Below are 23,380 nucleotides of genomic sequence, written 5' to 3' on the forward strand. Positions count from 1 at the left end.
GGCTGCCTCCACACTCTCCCGCACCTAGGACAATGCCTGGCCCAGAGCAGGTGTTCAAGGAATCGCTTGTCCACTGAGGAAGGTGAGGAAGATGGGGAGGAGGGTAGGCTCACACAGAGAGGAAGACCTGGGCAGAAAAGAGAATGCCAGATGCTGGATTCTGCTGTAGGTTGTACAGGCAATTTTCTCAACCTCATAACATGCCCCACCATAATAAAAAGCAGCCACACTTCTTCAAAGGAGCATGTATAACTTACATACTCTTTCGGTCTACAAAGCCACAGTTTCAAAAGCAGGAGGTTAAAAAAAAAAAAAAATCAGTCGTAACAAATAACACAACAAGGCAAAACTCAGCAGCTTATACAACATATTTTAAAGGAAAATAAATTTCTCATAAAAGATTCCCTTAGAATCAGCACAAATTTGAGGATAAAATCCTTAAGCAAGCATTTGGTTCATGTGTAATAAAATCATTTTAGAAAAAAAACAAACACCTAAACCTTGAGAAAAAACACAAACTCATAAATGCAGCTGAACTTGACTCCAAGGGAACCAAAGTATCAACAAGTGAATTTCTGTTTTCCATTTTAGTCTTTTATGTTTAGTTAACTGAGGTAATCAGGTTCTGTTTCTAGATACCTCCTTCTAAAGTAGATGTCCATATTTGTAGGTTAATAAATCAAAAGCATAAAAATAGCTCTATCCGAATGAAACACTGAATGGATAAGGGACTCTTTCAAGGAAACAAGTAAGAGCAGTGATAAAGTGTCTTTCCATAATTTGAAGGATCCAGTGGTCCAACCCATTCTAATCTTAAGTTCATTCCTAACAATTTTTGGAATGTTATTGATTCTTGTGAGGGTTTTGAGTTGACCTTAATCTGCATGGTGAAGCCAGGGATTACACCTCGGTCTCAGTCTGATGGGTAATATTTCTGATTACCGTGATAAGTAGTAGGGAAATTCAGTCCTGGAAGTCGTATTTCTCTTGCTTGACAGGAATCATAATAACTGACAACTACAAAAGAATTGTCTTTGTCAATTTTTATAAAATTGTTTTTCCTTCCATAATTCTGTCAGGGTGCCCCACAGAAGACAGGTTGCGAAACAGGATTCTGTAAGTGAGCTATTGTCACCCTCAAGGACCTAGAAATGGAAGTCTCGTAGAGGTAAGATAGAAAGTCAGAACATCTGATATTTATTTCTACTGTGGCTTTTGAGGTTGGGGTGAATGCACAGGGAGACAGCAGAGGGCCCGAAAGGGACAACGTGCAGATGGGGAAAGTGTGGACAGTGAATGGCTGACCTATCCAGGCTCATGTCTGGCCACGGGTGCTGTGAACCCCTCGATCTCCTGCTAGCCTGCTTCTGTCGACCGGGACCCTCCAAAGAGCCATCCAGGTGACGCTGGCTTTCTATGAAGAATGCCAAAATCCTTTTCAATACCCGGAAACTGCTGGGGATTCTTCTGTTGGCAGCACACGGGCAGCCACTAACCCAATCATACCTTCTCACCTCTTGGTCATTGCCTGTAGCGTACGGCCTCAGGGTAATTTTTTAACTTCTCACACTCTAGCTTTCTGAGTGCTTTCTTGCTGCTTTTTGGCTGAAGAGTCAACCTTCGGGTATTTTCCTGGCGGTCAGAGCTTTTCACTGTGCCCTTGGGCTGGGGAAGCACTCTGTCTTCTGCCTGTTCTTGGAACCCTACCTCTACCTCCAGGTTTTTCGTGAAGTGCGTCTCCTCAGAGGCTCTGTTTCTATATGGGATTTTCCATTCCTTCGCACTCCAGGTACAGGGGATAGGGTCTGCCCCATTCGTCATCGGTTTTCCAGTTAAAAGTTCTTGCTGATTTTAGGCTATAACCTCTTCTCTCCTGTTTCATTCATGGGAGACTTTGAGTCACAGCTCTCCACTCCACTCCGCTATTTCAGTGTCCATGGGGACAGCCATAGCCTTAGCAACTCAGTTCCTTGATCGGCCATAACAAAAGTCCATGCTTCAGTCACCCACTTTCATGGCCATCTTGGGGACTTGTCAATACCTGGTGCTGCTTCGGAAATTGCGGAGTCCCTGCCAGCACTCCTGTTCTTTCTGCTGTGACAGTGTCTCCCACCACGTCTCCCTCACCGAGATGCCCACTCACCCTACTGGACAGCTTTCTCCCCATTTAATAGCCGTGTCTTCCTTTACTGATTTTGGGTTCTGAGAGTCTCTATTTTAACTTCACTCTTAGAGTCTCCATTCCCTTGGTCTGTTGCTGCCAAAGGAGGCCATCGAAGGGCCTTGGCCACTGGTTGACCCGCGAGCGGGACCCAAGCATTTGGAAGCTCCTTCGCCCCCCACCACCTCGGAATCCACATTCTGCCCGCGCTGTTCTCCAGGACGCCACTCTTGCGAGAGCAATCTGCTGCTGAGCCCATCTGGACGTGGCTGAGCCCTGCTGGGGTCTCTACATAAACGGAAGATTCTGGCTGGTGGGCGTGGAAATCTGTTCATCTTATGGCTGCAGAAACCAAGCCTTGCCGGCAAGTCCCTTTGCATATCGAACCTGCCGCCTGCCCATCTGGGGTGGCCTGTTTTCTCTCTCCAGTTTCTCTCTGCCTTCCCTGTGTGGGGGCCAGCTTGGGAGCCAACAGTTATCCTTCTGTCACCCTGGCCTGGGAAGTGTGTTGTGTGTTGGTTTTCTTTGAACCGGAGCCTGAGTGTTGACATCTCAGGAGTACAGGGTTTTGTCACTCCTAATTCAGAGACTTCAACTGGGTTGTTCCTGTCTGTCCTTGATCACTCCTATTCTCTCTCCTTTCCTGCCGAGTAGTTATTTCAAAACCTTTTCGTTCTGCTCCAAATTTTGACCAATACCTGCCTCTGATCTTCCTTCAATTTCTTTTTTTTTAATGGAAGTATGATTCCCTACGATGATGTGTTAGTTTCAGGTGTCCAACATTTCCCCGGCAGTTCCGTGCCTTACTCCGTGCTCACTGTGATCATCACAGTCCCCATCCCTAACCGTACAACAGCATTACAATGTTATTGGCTATTTTCTCTACGCTCCACTTTTCATCTCCATGATTTGTTTTGCAACTGGTTATTTGTACCTATTAAATCCTTTATCTAGTTCACCCATCCCCTATCTCCCTTTCTTCTGGCAACTACCAGCTTGCTCTCTGCTTTTTGGTTTGTTTCTTCACTTGTTTTGTTTTTTAGATTCCACATAAAGTGAAATCCTATGGTGTTTGTCTTCCTCTATCTAATTTATTTTATTTACCATAATATCCTCTGGGTCCATCCATGCCGTCACAAAGGGCAAGAATGTATCTTTTTTCTTTTTTATGGCTGAGTAATGTCCCAGTGTGTATAGATCCTACTTTTTTTTTTTTTTTTTTTGGATCCATCCATTGATGGACACTTTGGTTGTTTCTATATTTTGGCTATTGTACATGATGCTGCTATAAACGTAGGGGTTGGTATATTAACAAAGGAGGCAAGAATATACAGTAGGGGAAAAACTGCCTCTTTAATAAATGGGACTAGGACGAGTGGACCATGGACAAAAATAAACTGAAAATGGATTAAAGACCTCAATATGAGATCTGAAACCATAAAACTTTTAGAGGAAAACATAGACCATAATCTCTTTGTCATCAGCCATAGCAACATTTTTCTAGATAAATCTTGGGCAAGAGAGCTACAAACAAAAATCAACTCTTGGGACTACACCAAAATAAAGTTTATGCACGACAAAGAAAACCATCAAAATACCCCAAAAGGCAACCTACTGAATGGGAGAAGATACTTGCAAATGCTATATAGAGGTTAATATCCAAATATATAAGGAAATTATATTAGACACCAAAATTATTTTTTATTTAAGAAGTGTACCGAGGACCCGAACATGTTCTAGACGAGACCGACACAGATGGTCAAAAGACCCATGAAAAGGTGCTCACCACCCCTAACCATCAGGCACACGCGAATCAAAGCCATGATGAGATGCCCCGACCCCTGTCAGAGTGACCGGACGGAACGACCCGTCGGAACAGGTGTTGGCGCAGCTCTGGGGGAAAAGGGACCCTTCTGCGCTGTTGCTGGGAACACACCCTGCTGCAGCCTCTGCGCAAAACAGTATGGAGGCGCCTCAAAATATTAGAAATAGAAAAACCGTAAGATCCAGGAACGCCACTCTTTACCCAGGAAAACAAAAACACTAATTCGGAAAGATAGAGACACCCTTGGGTTTATTACAGCATCATTTACAACAGCCAAGATTTGGACGCTCCCCTCGACGTAGCTTTAGCTGTTCCCAGAGGATTTTAGTTTCTAGAGAAAAGCGTATTCACTGGTTCCCTGAGATCTTTCAGGGCAGGAGGGTAAGTGAGGGGCTACGGCCGGGGCGCGCAGCACGCAGCTGCGAGAGTCGGCGAACCACAGGTCGGTGCGGGAAAGGCATCCCTCCTGGGGCCGAGGCGCCCTCGGCCTTCAGCAGTTCCACGAGCGCCCTGTGGGGGCGCCAGCGCGCCGGCCAGCGCCCGGGCCCGGCTCCCAGGCGCCCCCTGCAGGTCGGCGCCGCCCGTCGGCCGGGGGCCTTCCCAGGAGCCGTAGGTGACCGGAACTGGATCCGGCCCGGGCCTGTTGCTAAGCAACGAGGACGCTAGACCCCCCCCCCCTCCCCAGGGCGCTGTGGGCGCAGAGGCTGCGGGCGGGCTCTCCGGGCGCCACTTCTCTTGTCTGAGGGGCGCCTCACAGAGGGATCAGGTCACCACCCGGTGACCCGAGAGCGTCCTGCCAGCCATGAGCGGCGAGCAGGTGAGAGGGTGGCCGGGCGGGCCCGCACCCAACCTCCCTTCAGCCTCGAGGGATGCAAGCGCGGCCCTCCGGACTCCCCCGCTGGGGTCGTGTGTGTGTGTGTGGTGGGGGGGGTCCGCTTCCTTCGCTCCGGTGACGTCCGGGATACCGAGCGCTTTCCGCGAAACTCGGTAAAAGTTTCCTTCCCGACGGTTCGTCCTCACGTTGTCACAACGACCGACCACTTCGGCCGAGCGAGCGGCGCGCGGGCGGGGGGACGAGGCCGGGAGCGTCCCCGGGGCGCGGGGGGGGGGGGCTCGGCGGGAGCTGCGGGGGTTAGGCTCCCCGGGGATGGTCCCCGCCCTTTCCTAGCGGGGGGACTTCGGGCAAATCACTCTACCTTTGCAAGCCTTCCCTCCCTGCCCCGCGAGGGAGGGGGTGGGGTCGGGGGGTGGCGTAGGGGGGTCAGGGCACCTCCCCCGCGAGGCTGCGAGGTTCAAGCGCGGCTCCACACCGTGGGCGAAAGGGCCTGGGAAGCGGCAAGTGGAATTTCTTAAGAAAAGCCCCATGGCAGGTAATAAAAGATGCGTGTTGCTGCACCCACTTTTCTGAGCTTTCTTCATGGAATTTAAGGGCAATGATCAACAAAGGGATGCAGAGCAGGGGCCACGCGTCTCGATGCCGGGGCAGGCTGGGAAGGCGTGAAGCCTGGGCTTGATTTTGGCGAGCGAGGACACCGCCCTGACTCCGCTGAGGAGTATGGAAAAGGCCCCTTGGGCGTCGGGGTACTCAGTGGAGGACAGTGGCTTTTAAGCCTGCACATGTTGCTTAGCTTCTTTGTTTTAACACCAAGCTAGAATTCTTTCCTTTTTGATACTTCTTTTTTTTTTTTTTTTTTGGTAGTTTATTGAGGAAAGGATGTTAAAAAGCAATTTATTCCCCTATCCCTTGGGCTGTAGATTACCAAAATGTCAATCCTAATTCATGAATCACATAATGTCTAAATGATCAAGAAAACCTGGTTTTAACATCGTATTGAAATGTGTTATAAATTGAGAAGAAACGCAGATCCACTTATCATATAATCAGTGGTAAAAGAAGAAATGGACAAACCACCAAAAAATAGGTAACCAAAACACTGAGCCGTTAGGAGACGGTACAATGGATTGTTTTTTTAAATGTGATAACTGTAGTCAAAATCCTTTTAAAAACATTTGTTACCATCACCATCACTATGCATTAAGCAACTTATTTGCTCGATGCTCTTATCAGTCTTTGGCCTCATCTGAGCTGCAGCCTGTGTTGTAGAAATTTAAAACTCATGTTTACCTTACTTGTCATGGTATTTCTGAATTGGTGTTATTTTCCAAAGCCCCCAGCTGACCCATTTACACCTAAAAAGTGCCCACTAGAAAAACCTGTTGGCAGTTTTAAGTTTGCTTTACCTTAATAAAAATGATGTTTGGAAATGACACTCTTCATCCTTTCCCAACTGTTCTCTAAAGAGACTTCTTGCGATGTCCAAAGAACGTGGCAGGAGCCCATCTAGGATTATTCCCACTGCTTTAAATGCCATTTTTAAACAGCAGAGGTCCCTCTCTCACTGCTTTGAACAGAAATTTTAAAACTCTTGGTACACTTATTTATGCTAATTTCAAGTGTAGTTTTCCTTTTGAAAGGATGAAAGCTTTTATATTTTAACCTAAAACAAATGGAATGGATTAAACTTTTGGAAATGCCATTCTTATGTGACATTTACTTATGTATTCACTTAGTTTGAAAAAGCGAGCAGGTGGTAAATCATATTTGCTGGAGGAGATTTTAACATATTCATCTCATTAGTGGAAGTTTGAGAGTGACATGGCATTTTTCAGGAATAGCAGTCTGAGTTCTTAAGTTAGGTATTTAAAACAAAGATAAATCTCTTGCAACTGCTCATTTTATTTTTAAAATTAAAACATAAAGTAAGGCATTTGAGCTTCATTGAAGAACTTCCAGTTTAAAGATTAAAAAAAAAAAAAAAAACAGGCAAAGACCATGAAGTGCCCCGCAAATCCACTATGTATTGTGGGCAGGTGAGGAGGAAAAGCTGTCAGCCCATCTCTACCCTAGTGCTTTTTCTGATTATTAAATCGACTGTGATTTTTTTTTAAAGATTTTATTTATTTGGCAGATCACAAGCATGTAGGCCGGGGGGGGGGGCAGGTTCCCCACTGAGCAAAGAGCCCCATGTGGGGCTCCGAACCAGGACCTCTCAGGACCCCGAGATCATGACCTGAGCCAAATTAGAGGCTTAACCCACTGAGCCACCCAGGTGCCCCTGGAGGAGGACTGTGATTTTGCATTTATATGCTCATTCAGTTTTCCTGATTATCTCTTTGATGCCCTTGTTTAAAAAGGTCAGGGTAAAAACCGTTCAACATGAAACCCATACCTCCTTGGTGAAAACTTCAACAACCATAATGCAAATATAGGACCACTATGTTAAATCAATGCTGTTAAATTTGGAAAGGTTATTGTTTTAAAGAGAGCACTTCATAAAATGGCGGATGGAACTAGACACATTCACAGATTCTGGTCCTATGAGCAGAATGGTTAAGCTTAGATTACTACCAGTTTTATGATATCCCTTTCAATAGACAAGTAGTTGAAAATGAGCAAAATAAAAACTAAATGCGAAGCCAGAATGCTTCAGGATTGATCTAGACTCTGTAGCAACTTTTATTTTAATAATCTAAAGTCGTATTCGTTAGGATCCCAACAGAATACAGCTGATATGCTCAAAGGGCTTTAATTGAAGAAAACTTAGAGACCATTTGCAGTGGTGAGGGTAAGGGAAAGAACCAGTGGGGATGAGGAGGCGCTTAAGGACTGAGAGCAAAAGGAGGTCATTACTGACCTAGGAAAGAAGTTAGGGTTTGAAGCCGATGGCTAAGAAAGAATTCTCGAGAGTCTGGTGCAAAAAGCTGATTTCACTGAAGCACTGGGACAGGATCCTTTGGTAGAGAGAGCGGCACTGGGGTCATGAGGAGTGGCCCATTATGTGCTTTTAAGTGGGGGGAGGGTTAGGGACAGTGTAGGCCTCCCACATATTTTGGAAACACAGTTTGCAGGACCCTGAGTGGGCTAGCTATTGTTAGGAAAGGTCATTTATTACTGTTGAGTAAAAACTCAGGCATCAGACCCTTCAGATGGCTATTGGTGGGTCATACACTTGGGGAATGATTGTCAAGAGGTATCTTGGGGGGTAGAGATAAAGGAAGTTTCCAAAGGAGTTTTTATATGTTAAAGTAGACTTACAGGGTCCTGGGGGTGGGGCTAAGATTGCCTTTTGCCTTTGGCAAAGTATCCACAGCAAGGCAAGCCCTAGAGGAATGTCCCTCTGCCTGTTTCAAGGACATGTCAATGGGCTGTAAAAATTTTTCTTCTGCCTTTGTTTTCCACATTAATTACCATTCCTGGACCTGACAGATCACACCATTTTCAAAGCCTGCTGAGAGGTGGGATGTTTGGAATATAGCTTCCTCCCAGGAGCTGAGCTCTGAAAGAATTCAGCTGTTATCAGAATGGGAAATGGGGAGTCCTAGGAAAGCCCTACCCCAAACCCTCACTTCCTGCTCTCTAGTGTCCTACCAGTGCCTCTCACTGCTTACTCCCCACCAGAAGCCGGAAAGCTGGGAGCCCAGGTGATGCCCATATATGGATTTTAGCCTTCCAGGCCTGGAGCAAGAAAAACAAAACAAAACGCTAGGAGGCTGGGAGACTTGATCACCGGCAAACAAAGCCTAACTATCACAGCAATTGTACACAGATGCAGCTTTCAGAGACCTTTCCCTACTGACAAAGCAGTTGGGATAAAATGTTTAAGTCTGTTGTTCACATGCCATGATTCATTTTCTGATTCAAAATCTTTATATACCTAAAAATAAATCTAAGGAAGATATCTAAGGCCCTTATAAAGAATATTATGAAATGTTTTTTGAATGATACACTCCTAGAATCTGAATGAATAAATATTCATGAAAGAGTCAATATCATAATTTTGTCAGTTTCCTTCAAGTTATTCTAGAAATTCAATGTATTTTTATCAAAATCTCCCCAAGTTTTTTTTTTTTTTTTTTTTTTTTAATCGAGGTGTAGTTGACATACAATGTTATATTAGTTTTGGGTGTACAACACAGGGATTGGACAAGTTTAGATGTTCTGCTCACTGCAAGCAAACCTACCATCTGTCACCATAAAACGCTGCTGCCGATTATTGACTAGATTCCCTCCGTTGTACTTTCTATTCTCCTAACTTCATTAACTAACGGGAAGCCTGAATTTCCCACTCCCCTTCACCCATTTTCTGCTTACCCCACCCCTCTCCCCTCTGGTAATGATCGATTCTCTGTATTTTGGGGTCTGTTTAGGTTTTTTGTTCATTCACTTCTTTTTTTTAGGTTTCATATATAAGTGAAATCTGTGGTATTTGTCCTGTCTAACTTATTTCACTTAGCGTAATGTTCTTTATGTCCCTCCACGACGTTGCAAATGGCAATGACCAAGTTATATTCTATTGTGTGTATGTGTGTTTGTGTATGTGTTTGTGTGTGTTTGTGTATGTATATCACAACTTTATCCACTCATGAACAGATGGACACTAGGGTTGCTTCTGTATCTTGGCTCTTAGAATAATGCTGCAATAAATCGGGGTCATGTATCTTTTCAAATTAGTGTTTTTCCTTTTCTTTGTGTAAATATCCAGTAGGGAGTTGTTGGGCTACAATAGATTTGATTTTTTGAGGAAACTCCATACTGTTTTCTACAGTGGCTGCACCAATTTACATTTCATCAATCGTGTGTGATATTCTTTTGTCTTCACATCTTCACCAATACTTTTTGTCTTCTTGATTCTAGCCATTCTGACAGGTGTTAAGTGGTATCTCAATGTGGTTTTGATTTGAATTTCCTTGATGATTAGGGATGTTGAGCACTTTTTCACTCATGTGTATCTGTCATCTGAATGTCATCTTTGGCCAAGTGTCTATTTTTTTTTTTTTTTTAAGTGTGTGTGTGTGTGTGTGTAGTTGTAGAAGTTCTTTATTTTTTGCATTTTAACCCTTTATTGGATAAATCATTTGCAAAGACCTTCTTCCATTGAGTAGGCTGCCTTTTTGTTTTGTTGATGGTTTTCTTCTCTATACAAAAGCTTTTTATTTGTGTAGCCCTAAGAGTTGATTTTTGAATTTGTTTCTCTTGCCTGGAGACCTTTCTAGAGGACTATTGCTAAAACCAATGCCAAAGAGATTACTGCTTGTTTTCTTCTAAAAGTTTTATGATATCAGGTCTCACACTTAGGTATTTAATCTATTTTGAATTTATTTCTTTTTATGGTGTCAGAAAGGGGTCCAGTTCCCTTCTTTTGCATGTCGCTGTCCAGTTTACTCAGCATCATTTCCTGAAGGGGTGATCTTTTCCCCACTGTATTCTTGCCTCCTTTGTTGTAGGTTGATTTAACATACAGGCATGGGTTTATTTCTGGGCCCGTTGTGCTGTTTCATTGATCTGTGTGTCTGTTTTTATGTCAGTATCATCACGTTTTACTTACTGCAGCTTTATAGAATATCATGAAACTTGGGATTATGATACCTTTAGCTTTGTTCCTAAGATTGCTTTTGCTATTGTAGTCTTTTGTGGTTCCACACAAATTTTAGTATTATAGTTCCATGAAAAATCCTGCTGGTATTTTGGTAGGAATTACATTGAATCTGTACATTGCTTTGGGTAATATGGACATTTTAATAATACTAATTTTTCCAATCTTGATGTGATTTCAGTCTTCCTAAATTTATTGAGACTTGTTTTGTGGCCTAACATGTGATCTGTCCTGGAGAATGTTCTATGTGCCCTCGGAAAGGATGTGTATTCTGTTTTTAGATGGAATGTTTGTATAAATCTATTAAGTCCATCTGGTCTCGTGTCATTCAAAGATGTAGTTTCTTGATTTTTTTGTTTTCTTTCTAGATGATCACTCAATTGATGTAAGTGGGGGAGTTAAACTCTCCTGTTATTTCTCCCTCAATGTTTGTTAATACTTCATGTATTTAGTTGTTCCATTGTTGGGTGCATAAATATTTGCAATTGTTATATTCTCTTGTTAGATTGACCCCTTTATCGTTATGTAATGCCCTTCTTTGTCTCTTGTTAGAGTCTTTGTTTTATTTTGTCGATTATAAGTATTGCTATCCCAGCTTGTTCTTTTTCTTCTGTTTGCATGCTAGATCTTCTTTCAAACTTTTACCTCCAGTCTGTATGTGTCTTTAGGCATGAGGTGAGTCTCTCATGGGCAGCATATAGATGGATCTTGTTTTTTTTTTTTTTTTCCATCACCCTATGTCTTTTGATAAGAACATTTAGACCAGTTAAGTGTAAAGTAATTGGTGGTGGGTGGGTATGTATGTATTGCCATTTTGTTAGTCCTTTTATGGTGTTTTTTTTTTTAAGATTTTTTATTTTTTATTTGACAGGCAGAGATCACAAGTAGTCAGAGAGGCAGGCATAGAGAGAGAGGGAAGCAGGCTCCCCGCTGAGCAGAGAGCCTGATGTGGGGCTCGATCCCAGGACTCTGGGATCATGACCTGAGCCAAAGGCAGAGGCTTAACCCACTGAGCCACCCAGGCGCCCTTATGGGGGTTTTTGTAGTTCTCCTCTGTTCCCTCTCTTTCTTCCCTTTGAGGACTTTCTGTAGTTGTTATGCTAGGGTTTCTGTGTATTAAAGGTTTTGGGTTTGTGGTTACAATGAAGTTCATATATGAGATAATGCTCTCATATATTAAATTGATGGTCATTTAAGTTCAAACACATTTTAAAAGAATTTTTTGACTCCCTTCTCCCTATATACTCCCTACATACATATGTATGTAATATACATACATATTTTATGTATATGTTGTCATATTTTATGTTTTTTATTCATAAGTTTCTTACTTTTTTTTTTTTAAGGTTTTTTTTCATTTACTTGAGAGCGAGAGAGAGAAAGAGAGTACAAGCTGGGGGGAAGGGTAGAAGAAGAGGGAGAAGCAGGCTCCCAGCTGAGCAGGGAGCTTGATGAGGGGCTCCATCCCAGGACGCTGGGATCATGACCTGAGCCAAAGGAAGATGCTTAAGCAACTGAGCCAGCCAGGTGCCCCAGTTTCTTACTTCTATTGATGGCTCTTCCCCCCTCCCCCCACTTAAAGTAATCCCTTTAACATTTCTTGTAAGACTGGTTTAGTGGTGATGAACTCTTTTAACTTTTGTCTGGGGGAAACTCTTTATCTCTCCTTCAATACTGATTGATAACCTTGTTGCTTTTAAAATTCTCTCTTTATCTTTAACCTTGGACATTTTAATTATGGGCCATGGTGTGGACTTCCTTGGAGTCATCTTGTTTGGAACTCTCTGTGCTTCCTGATCTTAAATGTCTGTTTCTTTCCTTAGGGAAGTTTTCAGCTATTGTTTCTTCAAATGAATTTTCTGCCCCTTTCTCTGTCTTCTCCTTCTGTGACCCTTAAAATACAAATGCTTGTTTGTTTGATGTTGTCCGAGAGATCCCTTATCCTAGCCTCATTTTTTAAAAAAACTTTTTTTTTTTTTTTTTGCTGTTCAGCTTGGGTCCTTTCTATTATCCTGTTTTCTGGATCATTGATCCATTCTTCTGCAATTGTTAATCTACTGTTGATTCCCTCTACTATATATTTTTCATTTCAGTTATTGTATTCAATTTTGATTTGTTCTTTTTTATGTTTTCTGTGTCTTTTTTGAAGTTCTTACTACTCTTCTCTCCCCTCTGGTGAGCGACTTTATGATCATTACTTTAAACTTTCCACGAGGCATATTGCTTATGTCTGTTTCATTTAGTTTTTAGGAGGGGGCTTGTCTTATTCTTTCATTGGGAGCATATACATCTGTCTCCCCATTTTGCTTGACCTGTTGTGTTTGTTGCTTTGAATTAGATGGAATAGCTATTTCTCCTAAACTTAAAATAATGATCTTTTGTATGTTTGTTCCCTGTGTGGATTGTATGTGCCTGGTGGCACCGGCTGGCTGGAGCTCTGTCTGACGATGGGCTCTGGGTTTGAGGTATTCTGTGCTGGGCTGCCCTGGTGGGATGAATGGAGCTGAAATAGGCATGGACTGGGGTGGTCCTGGGTCTCTGCATGCAGCGAGTCCTCTGGCAGATAGCTAAAACTGAAGTGGGCACAAGCCAGGTTGCCCAGATTGCTCAGGGTAGAGGCTGAGCTGTTGGGGTGATTGGAGCTATGCAGGCTGGGGTGTGTCCTGGGGCACTCCACGAAGGGAGCGCCCTGAGAGGATGGCTGGGACCAAGGTGGAGAGCAGGCCCGAGTTCCCAGGGTGCCCCGTGCATGTGGTGTCCTGGCAGGCTAGCTGGAACTGAGGTAGGCAAGGGCTCAGGGTTGTTGAAGTGCCCCACATGATGCTGTTTTGGGAGGGAGGGCTAGAATCAAAGCAGGCATGAGCCGGTAGGTCCCTGAGAGCTCTGTGCTCGGGTTGCCCTAAGCAAGTCAATTGAAATCAAGATGGTGTGGACTTGGAGTGTTTTGGGGTGGTGTGCGTCTGTGTCACCTTGGCATGACAGCTGGAGCTGTAGTGAGCACGTACCAGGGGTGTCCCAGCGTGCACTGCACTGGAGCCGCCTCGGTGGGACGGCTAGGGCTGGTGTGGGTTAGGGCTGGGACTCACTGAGGCAGTAGACTCATGATGGCACCTGGACTTTGGTCCTGTCCACACGATCCAGGTGGAGGGAGAATGTAAACCATGGTGCTTGCCAGCTCCTCTAACCCAGAGAGCTCCAGCCACTGCGCTGCCACCGTTGCTGGGGTCCAGAGCTGACTCCTTTATATTCCTGCTGTTCTTTTAAACAATGGGTTGTTTTTGTTTTTTTCTGTGCCCCAGGGTATCTGGGGTTGGTGTGAGCTGGAGACTTGGTGCTCTCTGAGGCAGAAGCCTGCCTGCGGTGCTCAGACCCTGCTGCTGTCTGTGGATGTGGAAGGGGAATATAAGCGATGGTGCTGGTCGGACCCTTGAACCTGGAGAGTGTCCAGCAGTCCTTGCTATTTGATGGACTTCTAAGGCTTAATCTTTTATGTTTTAGTTCTTTTAAACCACTTTTTTTTTTTTCCTGTGCCTCAGTGCATACAGCTGCTCAGTTCCACAGTACCATTTCCCCCTCCCCCAGCCCCTGCAGCCGGCCGTGTTGGGAGTATGTGTTCCTTTCCTTACTGTGTCTCCATCTCAGTTGCCCATTCTCTGCGGCCTCTTTAGCTTTTTGTGCAGCAGCTGTTTAGTCGGCCTCAGTTCTTCTTCAGGAGGAGCTGCTCAGGAGATAGGTGTAAATTTTTGTGTCTGTGGAGGAGCGGAGTTCAGAGTCTTCCTAGGCCACCATCTTGGACCAGAACTCTGTATCTGATCATTTTTAACAATAGTACGGTGGAGAGAATTGCCTTACATATTTCAAGACCTATTGTAAAGTTACAGTGATGTGACACAGTCTGTATACAGACAAACATATATACCAATGGAATTAAAGGGACAAAATTGGGTGTGCACATATATATATATATGTATATTAAATACACCAACAATACGTGTGTGCCTGAGATGCAAAAAGTGTATGCAGGCATAGTAAAATGTATGCCATGTTTATTGGAACATCTTTTGTAATAGAGAAACATTGGAAATTAGCTAAATGCCTACTTGCAAGTCAAAGGAATGGATGAATTGCATTATATCCGTATGGTAGAACACTATTCAACTGTGAAAATCAGTGAAGATGATATCCACATGGGAAGTGAGAAAACCACTTACTTGCATCCTGAAAAGTTTGAAAAGAATTCTTTTGATGTAAGGGAAACCAACTGGAACACTACCAATAGAGATGGCGGTGAAACCTGCTGGAAGTTGTCCCTGGATCAGCACGTAACATAGGCTAGAAAGGCGCTCTGCTCAGGGGCAAGGAAGCTAACTGCTGGTATCAGCAGCGTGGGCGCAATGAGGAAAAGCACTGGAAACTGGAAGAAGAGTCCCTTTTTCTTACAGTGTCCCTTTTGAACTTGGAGCAAACTTTGCACTTATTAAAATGGTCTTTAATTTTAATTTTTTCAGTAATGTTTTATAACTTCCATTATGCAAATCTTAACACTTCTTAAATTTATTCCTATTTTATCCTTTTTAATTCTACTGTAAATGATTTGCTAATTTCAATTTTGGACTGTTCATTGCTAGTGTCTAAAAATACGATTGATTTTTTTGTGCATTGGTCTTATATCCAATGTTGGAATGTATTCCTTAGCTCTAACAATTTTTGTGGATTCCTTTGACTTTCTGTACACAACATTATGCCTTCGAATGCGTATATTTTTAGAATATTTTGGAGGATATGTACTTTATATTAGACACTGTGAAAGTTAGTTGAGTAAATCAGTTGTAGCATTAACAGACTGAACAGTTCCATTTTTTGTTTTTATTTTTGTATTTTTTCATGCAGGACAAATCAGCCGGCAAAGAAAAATCCAAGACATCAGTCAGATTTTTACCACAGTTATCTACGGTAATTTACCAATATATTCTCATACTTTATTGCTTTGAGAAGGTAACTGAATTTCTGGGTTTAAATTCTCTGCTTCGTTTCATTCTTTTCTGGTGGATAGCATCCATGATATGCATATTGAGAAAAATAACCAGCTTAATAAAGGAATCATAAGTTACAAGTACTGGTTTGCAAAGAACACTCAAGTATTCTGAATAAAAGAATCGTGAAAATGGGCTAGCAGAAGCTATATCGGAATCAGGAAACAAGGACTTGGGTTATAGCTTTGCCTCTAATGACTCTGTGACAGTTGGTGAGTCATTTGCCTCTTTGAGCCCCAGTTTCTAAGTCTGAAAATGAGAAGAGTTGATTTAATGAACTTTGAGGAGATGCCTCTTCCAGCACTAACGTGATTTCTTAGATCTCGACATCCTTTGTCATTATTTTGACTTTAAATTATCATTGTTCAGTAGAAACAACAGTTAATAGACATTTTTAGTTGATAAAGTGCTAGAAAAGTTAGATTTGACTGCAATAAAATTTACTTTCTAGTAATTATATTGAGTTTAATGCCATCGAGTTATACTCTTGTGATTGCTGGAAGTTGAGTTTAAGTGGAGGTTCAATGCAAACATTACTTGTTTGAAACATCTTTTAAAAACTCAGAATAAACTATAAAATATGGATTGCTTCATGCAGAGATGATTCCTAATAATTTGAAATAAAATCTGTTCTCATCTTAAAAAAATCTCAAATGAAATTTTGCAGGTGAATGTTCTTGAACATTTCAAAGTACATGTTAATTATGAACCTGTTTGTGTTGATAATGTCAAGATTATCATACTATGTTTTATAAAATAAAATTTTAGCATTTTTTTAGTTCTGCAAAAATCTGTTTTTTAGTTTAAAGACAAAGATCTGAAATAGACATTTTCCCTTTAAAACTTCAACAAATTTTAAAACTGAAAAACAAATTGCCATTTGTTTTTTTATGTTACTGGTATATAGGTTTGGAAATATCAACAAAATTTAAATTTACTTACTGAATAAATATTCAGTGGTTGAGATGAATAATCCTTTCTAGCCAGTGAGGCATATAATTGTCTAAAATGATTTTGTTGCCTGGTTTAAGCCATATGCTGTGTTCTTATTTGATTGTATCTTCGCTTTTTTTCTTTGTGTCCTTTCGAATTTTAGAAATAAAAATATTATTAGACAATATTTTTTTAATGATATTCTAAAAACTAACCCATTGAGTAAAAAATATTGCCATCTGGATATTAAGTTTTGTGCTTGGATGACATTTTTCCAGCAGTAGTTAAGACTCAGAGTTATTTTCATTACAGACCTTCACGCTTCTCGAGGTGATCCCTGTGCTTGAGATCAGGGTGATTCAGCACTGGTGGTTCCCAATGTCAGTGAACTGGTGTCCAGGTTTTCATTCTTTCTCAATCCTGGTACTCCCCCAAATCCTAAATCCTTTATGGAGCAAGATGAGACTGGAAGAATGGAAGGGCAGACCGAAGGATGGAAAAGCATTGCTTTTTAAGTTGTTTGTTTTCCTGTGAAAGAAGAGCCTGAAGAAAGGATTCGTGTATATTTTATTTGGGAGGTGATCCCAGGAAGCAGAAATAAGAGATAGAGGAGAATAAAAGTAAGAAGAAGGAAAAATCAGTCTAGGGATGTGTTAGCAAGTTCACTGCCGCATTGGGTAATTGGGGGGTGATCCTGTCACCATTTTCTGAAGAGCTTCTCCAATGCTTCCTGTAATCACGTACCCGGTATGATTAGGGAGTCGTTTTTATTAATCAGCTCTTATCCCACATTGGTGGTGGTTTTTCCTGAGGGTGTTAACTTTCACCCACTTCTGGTTACTTGTGTGTGTGTGTGTGTGTGTGTGTGTTTACACGCACATATGCACGTGTGCACACATGCATGTGTACGGGTACGTGTGCAGAGGGGGCGACCTTGAGAGTCCCATTCTATGGAATTGGAGAAACCCCACAGCAGAAAGCAAAAGACATTTTCTTGAGGTGAAATGAAACATTGTCATTCCTATGTGAATTGAAGCCAGAGAGAACTGTTCCCTCCAGCCACGTGTATAACCACAGGTGAAGCTGGAAAAGAGTGGGAAAGGAGGTGAGGCACAAGGTTTGTCTGATAGAAGAGTCCGTGGAAATTCCTTCGGGCCAGTCTCACAGGCGTGCCAGAGGAAAGGAAAGGGTAGTGTATGGCTAGGTCATCACTGCATAGGAAAGTGCTGACTAAAATAGAATTTCTTGTCAGCAAAAACATGTAGATCTTACTTGAAAATCCACTCCTCTGATCTTATTGAAGAATGACCTTACTTAGTTAGGTGAAATTCTGGCTTATGTGTGGCTGCTTTTATTGGTTAGCTAGAGCACCACTATGTGCAAAAGTCTCTATTAGACATATGTTCTGCACCGCGGTATGAGAACACACAAGGCCCGCACCGCTGTCCACCCAGGGTGCTGAGAGACGGTGCTGCCGGCTCAGCATGCGGAACAGGCTGGACAGAGATCCCAGATCAGGTGTGTGAGGGTTTGTTGCAGGAGGCCCGGTGAGCAAGGTATTCTGTACGTTTGTCCTGGTGCTATACTGTAGACCCCACGTGAATTCCCTCTGTGTCTTAGTGTGAAAATTCTAGGTCGCTGGGAACATATATTCCCACATTTCTTCTCTATTGTCTACAACCTCATTCTTATCCAACCCTCATTCTGCCCACCAGGAAGCCTCCCACTTTGAGACCACCCGATGCACATTTGAGCTTGAAGATTTCATGCTCACGTTTCCCTCACATCTCGTGGTTCACTGGGAACTGTAGAACGTATTTCTGCTCTAGCACTGGATGTGTGTGAGACATTCACCTAATCTGACGTTCTACTTTGGTAAATACGGTTTGAAGCTCATTGCAATTTTTCTTCTTCTTTTTTAGTTATGCATTTTCTCTTAGGACTTAGATAACTAATTTTAATTTTTTCTAAGACAAAATTAAAACTAAAGTCCATTTATCCAGTTTTGGAAGACCGAATTAGTAGGTTGGCATGGAGTGGAATGAGGGGCTGGCTAGGAGAGCAGGACAGACACAGGCACAAATTATATTTCAGACCAGATTCAAACAATAAGAGAATTACCAAAAGGGTGTTATATGTATTTAAAGAGATCACCTGCAATTGGAGTTCAAAAAGAAAATCTACACTTTTTTGACCTTGGTCCTGAAGAAAGAGCTGGACTATCACAAGGAAATACTGAGAAGCATACTTGGTTAGTCTGGTTAATACTGACATAACAGTCCCCCACGTTTTATTTATTTATTTATAAAGATTTTATTTATTTATTTGACATAGAAAGAGATCACGATTAGGCAGAGAGGCAGGCAAGAGGGAGGCAGAGAGGGAGGGGGAAGCAGGCTCCCCGCTGAGCAGAGAGCCCGATGCGGGGCTCGATCCCAGGACCCTGAGATCATGACTGAGCCGAAGGCAGAGGCTTAACCCACTGAGCCACCCAGGCGCCCTATTCCCTTACATTTTAGAAACCTAACAGGGCTTGCCCTTACTCGCATGAAGTCTGACGTGGGCCGGGCAGGCCTCCTCCCCCTCCTGCCTAGGCCAGTGAGTACATGCGGCCCCCTCACTGCCAGTGGCAGGGACAGGAGAGCCTGGAGAAGGCTCAGTAGCTCTTATGCATCCTGTCAGTGCTCATATTTCATGGGCCACAGGAGGCCTATGGCTACAGAGTAACTAAGAGAGGCTGGGGAACGAGATAGTTTGGGGCATGTTGAGGAGGCTTTGAAAACCAAGGTGATGAAGCTTTAATAGGGAGACTTTGATGTTTCTGACCAAAGGAATAGTATGATTTAACTGTCCCAGGAAGGTTGTAGTTCCTAGCATTTTCTCTAAATCAAGGCCAGTATCTTTGGTGGCCTAGATGTTTTTAAAAAGCCACTAAACTCTTCTCACTGGTGCCCTGAGTCTCTTCCTCACATACCTTGTTTTCTGTTGCCGGGACCATTTATGAAATAGCCCTCCGAATGGCCTTGAAGGATAAAGAAGATAAAAATATGCTTTCTCACCCAAACTGAGATGACATTGAGAATGAGAGTCCTAATTATACTCGGGAAAGAGCTGTATACACAGGGACTGTCCCAGGAAACTGGGACTCAAGGTCCCCTCAGAGGAGACTAAAAGGGCTCTCCTGCCAACCAGGCCGGTCAAGCCCCAAACACTTGCGCTCCTTAAGACAGCAGCCCCCACTTCCCCAGCTGTCCCTCACCCTTGACTCGGTTCCTGCTCAAATATAACCCCTGTAAAGTGGCCTCACTATTCCGTGAAACCTAGCACTTCTCTGCCTTTTCCCTATCTCTTCACCTGTTTTATTTCCCTCCATCATACTTGTTCCTTCCCGTAGCGACAGCTGTCTGTACCCACTGGAATGTAAGCTTCGTGAGGGGTTGGGCTGGGCCTGTCAAGGACTACAGCTCCATGCCTCGAGAGAACCCAGCGCGTGGTAGAAGTTCCGTAAATCATGGTGGAATAAGAGAATGGTTGTACTTTCCACTTTGGTTGGATCAAGTCCCTTTATCGTCAATCCCTGTATCCTCTCCCAGGCCTGCTGTCCTAAATTCACCTCCAAGTCCTTGTTCGTGATGCTTCCTCTGTCTTCAGTAAGCCTATGGCTGTCCTTCTCTGTGGAGATCTGACTATGCCCCCGGCATGGTTTTCATCCTTTCTCTTTTTTGACACGTTCTGTCCGTGCTGCGTTCATACCCTCTCCTGTCCTGGATATAAGCATATAGTTCTTCATATTAACTGGCCTGTGTGCTTTGTAGGGGTAGAGAGTCCTATAAAAAGTCCTTATCTATACAATATGCACAAAAGTGGTATATTGTCTCAGAGTTTGAAAGGGAATGAAATGAGAAAAATTCATGTCAAGTCCTTAAAGCAATATACAACACACACCGTAATCAATGTAAAATATATTCTAATCACATTCTTTGTGTCTTGTACTAAGTCTGCAACATCTAGTATATATTTAATATATTCTTAAACATAAAAAATACTCTAAACACCTCTCACTTTAGATGAGCCTCATTTAAAGCTGTTGGTAGCTGCAGGTGGCTAGTGGATGCTGATTCGGACAACAGTTTTAAAAAATCAAGGAATGGCCGATATAAGGAACAGCCACTCCCTCTAGGCCCAAGGGAGAGTCCTCAAGGAAGGAACTTGGAAGATCCATCCGTCCCCCAAAGCTTAGCTAAGGCTACTTGGAGAGGGAGTGGCTGTGGCCCACTCAGGTGACTAAGACATTTGCAGAGATCCTGCAGGCTGGGAAGTGAGTAAAACCCCTACTTACGTGCTAAAAAGTTGGAACCAAAGTCTCCCTTTGTGATCTAAGAGGAACTTGCTGGAAGGCTGCTTATCGCGATGCCAGTGAAAGCTCCTGAAGGCTGTCTGCCGCAGGGTCAGCCCCATACCGCAGGCTGGGAGGGCGCCCGCGGGACGGACGCTGACTTCTGGCAGCCACGCTGTGGAGCCACGGGGAAAAGCACTGGAACCAGGAGGAAAAGCCCTTCTCTTTCAGTGTCCCTCTAGAACCCTCTAGAGTGCTGTGCCAGCGGGAGTAATGTTCATGGAGTCCTGCTCAGGAGTCCCAAAGCCGGGTAGAAAGTAAAGACCTGATGCTGAGAGGCAATGAACGAGCTGCCCAAGCAGGACTCTGTCCTCCTCAACTGTGCTCCCTCTTACGTAGACGAAGTTCCTACCAGGTCCTTGTCCTCTCCTCAAAGGAGATAGCAACCCTTCGCTCTGACAAGTACAGGTGTTCCTTATGGCGACTTGAGGACGCACAAGGTCGAATCGTTGTTACCTTAGGAAGCGGCACATCACCGTTGTTGACGGAACAAAATGGTTCCAGGGATAGAGAAGTGTGGGAGAGCCAGGTGAGGCCTGCACACCACCTGGGTTCAGAGAAATTCCCCAAAGCAGATGTGCTGGATAAAAAGTTTTGCACACTTTTTAAAGCTTTCTGAGTCCTGTGGAATGCCATGTTCCTTTTTTTCCTTGCTACAGAGGAAGTCCTTCGAAGGCCTCTGTGGACAAATGTGAGACTAGTACAGTAGGTCTTTGAGGGTTTGGGGTAACGCCTTACTGTGTAGTGACTATACAAGTGTTTGAGTGAATCGATTGTGATGTAAAGAGTCAACAATTTTTCTTCTATTTTCATGCAGGGTAAGGCAGACGGTAAAGAAAAATCCAAGACATCGGCAAGAGTTTTACCCCAGTTGTCTACGGTAATTCACCTGTATCCTCTCCGTGGCTCTTTGCCCTTTTGAAAATGTGGTTTCAGACTTGTAAATAAGTAACTGAACATCTGATTTTGAATTGTGTGCTCCATTTGATTATTTTCTGATGGAGAAATTCTGTAAGATGCACATAGTAGGAAAAAGAACAATCTTAAAGTAACTTGTAAGCCACCATTTCCTAGTATGTCCAGAGTATTTTAATATTCTGGATAAAGGAATTTTCAAGATGGACCAATGGCAAGATTATCAGTGTTGGAGTCAGGAAAGGAGGCCTCAGCTTACAGCTTTGTCCCTAATGGCTTTAGATCTGAAAGGGTCATTTATCAACCTGAGCTGTACCTTCCGAGTTTAAAATTGAGTTTCTTTGAGCTATATCTCTCAGCACTGAAATGCTAGGCCACAGAAGAGTCCTCTTATCCTGGTATCCTTTCTAGAAATTATTATGATTATAAATTCTCATTGTCCTATGGTAGAGGCAGTTCATAGGCATTTTCGGTTGGTAAGTCCTGGATACGATATACTTTACTGTAATAAATTTTACCAGTAAAATCCTAATAGTAATTACGTTGAGCGTAAGGCCATTGAATTGTGCTCTTGTGACTCATCGAAGTGAAATTTAAGTAGTTCAGTGCAAACGTTATTTTTTTAAACTGTGATAAAATATACCTAACATAAAATTACCATTTTAACTGTTTTTAATTGAACCACAATTCAGTGGCATTAAGTACACTCATATCGTTGTGCATGTCACCACCATCCATCTCCAGAATTCTTTTCATCTTTGCAAACTCGAGCTCTGTCCCCATTAAACGGTAGATCTCTATTCGCCCATGTGTCCCCCAGCCCATGGTGGCTGGCCTTCTGTTTTCCATAAGGGGCTGCTCTAGCTACCTCTAGTAAGTGGAACCATACAACATTGTCCTTTGATGCCTGATTAGCATAATGTTTTCAAGGTTTATCTAAAGCATTATTATTTGAAAGATAATTTAAAAGCTCCAAACAAGTATAAAACTGAAGTTGTGTGGCTTTTTGTACAAAGGTTCCTAATAATTTAAAATGGATGACAATTTTTCCCTTGGAAAACCTGAGCTAATATTATTAAGTGAATTTCCTTAAACATTACAAAATACAAATTTTAATTAAAAATCTGTTTAAATGGGGGCACCTGGGTGGCTCAGTCGGTTAAGCGTCTGCCTTTGGCTCCGGGCATGATCCCAGGGTCCTGTGATCGAGCCCCCACTGGGCTCCCCTACCCACTTGTGCCCTCTGGCTCTCTATTTCTGTCAAAGAAATAAATAAAATCTTATAAAAAATATATGTTTATGTGGATAATGCCAGTTTATCATGCCAAGTTCTGAGAAATGGAGCCATAGAATGTTTCTCTAGTTCTACAAAATCAATTTTAAGTATTCTAATTTAAAAGATACGACTTGAAATAAAATAGACATTTTCTTTTGAAAACTTAACAGATTTTAAAACTGGAAAAAATAACAATTGTTCTTGGTTCATTGTGTCTTGTTAGTATATGGGTTTAGAAATATAAACCTAAAATTTCTTATTTACCATTCTTATTTATCAAGTTGTAGAACAATCCTTTCCTGTTGGTGGCATCTAATAGTCTAAAATCCTTCTGTTGGGGCTTTAAACCTGGTTTTATGTTCATATGTATCTTAATTGTTTTCAGCATTCTTTGAGTTTTATGTATT

At 42.8% G+C, this 23,380-nt stretch overlaps 1 protein-coding gene across 2 annotated transcripts in view; it reads left to right on the forward strand.

Annotated features, from left to right (window-relative positions):
• The first annotated feature begins 4,463 nt into the window (after positions 1 to 4,463).
• DNAH7 (dynein axonemal heavy chain 7) overlaps positions 4,464 to 23,380 on the forward strand; it is a 249,692-nt gene continuing 230,775 nt past the window's right edge. For both annotated transcript variants that reach the window (XM_082689009.1, XM_082689010.1), the window contains exons 1-3: positions 4,464 to 4,803; positions 15,311 to 15,373; positions 21,600 to 21,662. In XM_082689009.1, coding sequence (XP_082545135.1) covers positions 4,789 to 4,803; positions 15,311 to 15,373; positions 21,600 to 21,662 — 141 coding nt within the window. In that variant the 5' untranslated portion in view covers positions 4,464 to 4,788. The remainder of the gene's footprint in view (positions 4,804 to 15,310; positions 15,374 to 21,599; positions 21,663 to 23,380) is intronic.

Source organism: Mustela nivalis (assembly GCF_964662115.1).
Source record: "Mustela nivalis genome assembly, chromosome: 11".
Lineage (NCBI taxonomy): Eukaryota > Metazoa > Chordata > Mammalia > Carnivora > Mustelidae > Mustela > Mustela nivalis.